Genomic DNA, 4,686 nt, shown 5'->3' with positions numbered 1-4,686 from the left:
GTCCTGCAGTGTAATCATGGAACATAAACGCATCGACAAACACTTTGTGTCTGCAAAACATGTGAGGAGAGCTGCAGACCAGGGACAATCCAGAAATGCTCATGAATGTCAGTTTAGAAGCTATCAAAGTTCTCAAATAAAGCACCTTTGGAGAATGTCAGTGTTTGTTGGTAATTATCTTACAAAACTAGGAAGGATTTTTGGTTTATATATTAAAAGTTATGGTTGTTTATTGATTTTAGTAAAAAGAAATCTAAACTTTTCATCGCAACTTTTAGGAAAATGCCCCGTGAAATCAGGCATTGTAGCCTGCAACAATCACAAAAAATGCCCGCGAAATCCTGGAGGGATTGTGGTCACACTGAATTTTCACAGAAAACACTAAACTTTCCAGTTTTATCGTATTATTTTCAATCTAAAGCAGAAATAAATTGGAAAAAAAAGTTCAACATCTACATTCCCAGATATTTTGGCACACACTTGTAGAGTTATTGCTTGCATGTTCAAGAAAAACAATAGCATAATTTGTCATCACCCCACATCCTCTGGGATCTCAGGATCAGATCTTTCAGGCCATCTGGACTTTATTCATGTTGTTTTTTTGTTTTGTTTGTTCTCCTTCCCCCTCTAAAAGGATACCTGGTGGTACCAGCTGGAGGCGGGGGCACTTTCCTGGGCGGCTACATCGTGAAGAAGCTGAACTTGCGCTGCCGAGGCATCATTCGATTCTGCATGGTGTGCGCCTTGGTTAGCCTGTTCGCCATCTTCATCTTTCTGTTCCACTGCCCCAACGTGCCCATGGCTGGCGTCACGGCGCCGTATCGGTCTGAGCTGACGGGGCAGCACCGACTGGATCAGCACAGACAGCTGTATGACAAACCCAGCATAATGAGTCTTAGAAACAGGTGAGCTAATACTCGTATGTCTAAGTGGTCTGAATCAAACTTTAAATCATCCAGTCCAGTAGTTTCCCAGCAGGTATCAGGTAGTACAGTAACAGGCAGGGGTTTATGCTGCTTTATAGACTCTGACTTTGTTTTTCATTGATAAAAGAAGCCAAAGAAGATAAGATCTGTGGCTACCTTCTATGAGCTTTTTCTGTGATGCTTTCAAAGGTTTCTGCACCTATCAAGTTCAACTCTGACGTGCGAACATTAACTTCCGCTCTGCACAACTAAACCCGAAGTCTGGTGTTTATGCATGAAACTGAATAGTGATTAAGGCAAAGGATGACTGCTTGTTCATATTGTTTGAAGTCGTTTTGGCCCGAGGGAGGAAAACGAGTGTTGCAGGATCGGCAGAGAGCAGACGCGGGTTTTTCCCCAGATGCATGCGACACCTTCTAAAAATAGAAATAAAAGCTTGTTCAAAACAGAGCACCCTGTGTACCAAACTGTAATCAAGTACAGGGGTAAATGTGACGAGTAGCTTGCTTAACTTTCCAAAACATAAAAGCTTCTGTCCTCTCCTCCCAAATTCTTATGCACAGTTAATACCTTTTCGCTACCTTAGCAGATACAAAAATGGCTACAAACTCGGTTAATTTTGCAGCTTTTGAGCTATCATGTTGTGTGGTAGTAGCTGATAGTTTTCCTAAAACAAACAATGAGCGCTAACAGGCTGCACATAATCTTTGTTTGAAGAATCGGCATGTAAAAGGCAGGCGATGTGCTCTTCTTCAAGGAATTCCACTTTCATTGGTCAACATACTCCCCAGTTTTTGATGTTTGATGAGTTTTTTTGAATGCTTTTGATAAAGACTGAGTTTATTTTCTGAAAGGTTTCTGAAATGCTTTTTTAAACTTTATTCCAGGTTGGTTTTTGGAGCTCTATTGTGACCCCTTGTGACACAAACATTTACTGCAAGCTGCTTTGAGAACAGGCTTTAAGCAGGGGGGGGCAATCCTGGTCCTCAGGGCCACCAACCTGCAGGTTTTCCTTGTTTCTCTGCTCCAACACACCTGATTTGAATCAATGGGTGATTAACAGGCTTCTGCAGAATATGAAGAGGTGATTAAATCTCTGAATCAGGTGTGTTGGAGCAGAGAAACAAGGAAAACATGCAGGATGGTGGCTCTGAGGACCAGGATTGGACGCCTCTGCTTTAAGCATTTCTTCTGCTCTTGTGTCCGTCTTCATCCCCGTGCCGTTTGTTTCTGCCTGCAGCTCTTCTCCGGATGAGAACCTGACAGTCGGCTGTAACGCGGCCTGCAGCTGCGTCAGAGAGCTGTACAACCCGGTGTGCGGCGCGGACGGCGTGATGTATTACTCCCCCTGCCACGCTGGCTGCACTTCCATCAACTCCACCACGCTCTCCTCCGGTAAACAGGTACAGAACGCTCTGATTATTTCAGTCCTGTCAGGACTGGAAGGAGATGCATCCAAAAGCAACTTCCTGATATTTCCTTTCTGTGTTTCAGGTGTATTCTGGGTGCAGCTGCGTGGCGGGTAATAATGTATCCCGGAGCGAGGAGGGCTTTGCTCAGGCAGGGAAGTGCAGCAGCTCCTGCAACTACATGCCGGCCTTCCTCTCCCTGTTCTTCGTCGTCATCTGCTTCACCTTCCTCAGCAGCATCCCTGCTCTCACTGCCACCCTCAGGTACGTGCACCATTTGCACACAGTTAAAGTAACTCGGCAAATGAATGAAAAACAGCATTTTGAACGAGAAGACAGCTGATATATTAACCAGAGGAAATCCTGCTTCTCTACAGTCGGTGGCATCATGCAAACACAGGTTTGCATTTCTAATAAATACCAGACTAAAATTCAACTCCCAAACTTTGTTACAGCTAAAATAATAATAAGATTTATTTAATTTCATGTAAAAGGAATGCATGTAAATGCTCTTTGAACTAATTCAATCATTTAAATCAGAAGAAATGAAGCTCTCATACATGTGATTTTAAACAAGTTGAGTCTTTAAATTGTATTTTTTTTTTTTATAGATTGTAGATCTCCTGATTTTTGTCGTTACTTTAAATAGTAATAAGAAAAAAATGATAATATTTTTCTTCATTTTGATGACAGAGGCTCCAAAACCAAAGATAAAAATGTGTTTTTTAGTAATTTCTCTGTCTGAAGGGATCATTTTATTCTTCTTAAACACAAGAACAAATGCTTTTATAATAATAAAATGACAGTAATAGTTCCTTTTTAACCTGGAAATCTTAGTTTGAAGACAAAGTTACATCTGTATCCATCTTATGGAAGCAGAATAGCGGCGAATCGAACAGTTAAATTCTGGGTTAGGATTCAAACTGGGAAATAAAGTTTGACATTTGTCCATTTGTCCAACTAGGTGTGTCCCGGACAGCCAGAGATCCTTCGGACTCGGCATCCAATGGATTGTGGTGCGCTTACTTGGTAAGCACCATTTTTTTTGTCTTTATGTCAGCTTAGAATCACGATGGGGGGGAAATGTTTCACCTTCTCCTCTCTGTACCCCCTGCTGTCCTTTCAGGCAGCGTTCCAGGACCGATAGCGTTTGGCTCGGTGATCGACATCTCCTGCTTGCTGTGGCAGGACCAGTGCGGCGAGCAGGGCTCCTGCTACATCTACCAAAACTCAGCCATGAGTCTGTACACGCTCATCGCTGGAATCATCTTCAAGGTGAAGTTAACCAACTCCTTCACTGATTAAACTAACGAATCCAGTTTAAAGTGTATTTATTTACAAAGATGGGGAAACTGATTAAAGTAGGGCGGAAGGAATTTCACACATTTATGATTTTTCTCCAAGTCAGGGATTTAATTAAAGACCTGGCATTCTTTAAATGAGTCCTTGTCAACCTATAATGCACAAATTTTAAACTAAGATCATCTTGATGAAATGAGAACGTTTGATTATTTTCGGACAAATTTTGAAAATACCGTTAATCGTCGTATAAGTTGTGGATCTCCCTGTGTTATCATCACATTTTAGCTCATTATCTGTAGATCAATTAGCTGTGGATGCCATCTTGAATTGGGTCGATTCAAAAAGTTAATTAGCTGTAGAGAGGGGTTTGTTCAGTAATTATGTTCTGAGAGTTTCTGTTCGGTCGTTTATGACATATTTTGCTCTCAGGCAACAGATTTGACTGCAAAAGTTCCTTCTAAAGTTCTAAACAAAGATGTCACAAGATCTGTTAGACCTTAGGGTATGTGTTTGGGAGGACTCTCAGCTACTACCACACAAAATATTAGACCAATATCGATAAAACTGTCTGAGTTACAGCCTCTTTGGTGTTTCATGAAGTTGGCATCTGGCATCAGGTTGACTCCAAACTTTATTCAGATGATTACTGTAATAAACAGATAAACAAACACACTTACACAGATAAAGGTGACTGCATGATTGCCTGCTTTAACAGCCAGTTGGTTATTTGTTGCATATAAGCATTAACATGTTACAAAAAAGTAGTATTTTTCAGACCCTCCAGGATTTTGCGATGTTGCGATTGCAAATATTAATGCAAAATCAAGCAAACCCCGCGAGATCGCAACTTTGTCCAAAACACCGCAACTTTAACCCAATATTTATCGTTTCTAAAGTGATTCGCCACCGTTTCTGCGGTCTAGTCTCTTCTTTGTGGGTTTGTGTAGCGTGGAATACATAATAACCCCAAATAACTCAGGAAGAAGACACGTGACGTCACTTCCTGTTAACATCAGAATGCCGGGAGCGTGCAGGAGCAGCGACCGAAG

The 4,686-nt window shown here is 41.6% G+C and overlaps 1 protein-coding gene across 3 annotated transcripts in view; it reads left to right on the top strand.

The window, feature by feature from the left end:
* Window positions 1-4,686, top strand: part of slco4a1 (solute carrier organic anion transporter family, member 4A1) — a 27,716-nt gene that overhangs the window by 21,343 nt on the left and 1,687 nt on the right. For all 3 annotated transcript variants that reach the window (XM_037977074.1, XM_017433485.3, XM_017433484.3), the window contains 5 exons: window positions 635-905; window positions 2,167-2,329; window positions 2,421-2,599; window positions 3,300-3,364; window positions 3,462-3,610. In XM_037977074.1, the coding sequence (XP_037833002.1) occupies window positions 635-905; window positions 2,167-2,329; window positions 2,421-2,599; window positions 3,300-3,364; window positions 3,462-3,610 (827 nt within the window). The remainder of the gene's footprint in view (window positions 1-634; window positions 906-2,166; window positions 2,330-2,420; window positions 2,600-3,299; window positions 3,365-3,461; window positions 3,611-4,686) is intronic.

This window comes from Kryptolebias marmoratus, linkage group LG8, assembly GCF_001649575.2.
Source record: "Kryptolebias marmoratus isolate JLee-2015 linkage group LG8, ASM164957v2, whole genome shotgun sequence".
NCBI classification, from domain to species: Eukaryota; Metazoa; Chordata; class Actinopteri; order Cyprinodontiformes; family Rivulidae; genus Kryptolebias; species Kryptolebias marmoratus.
The sequence above is the reverse complement of the archived record's forward strand: the minus strand, read 5'-3'. Positions and strand labels throughout refer to the sequence as shown.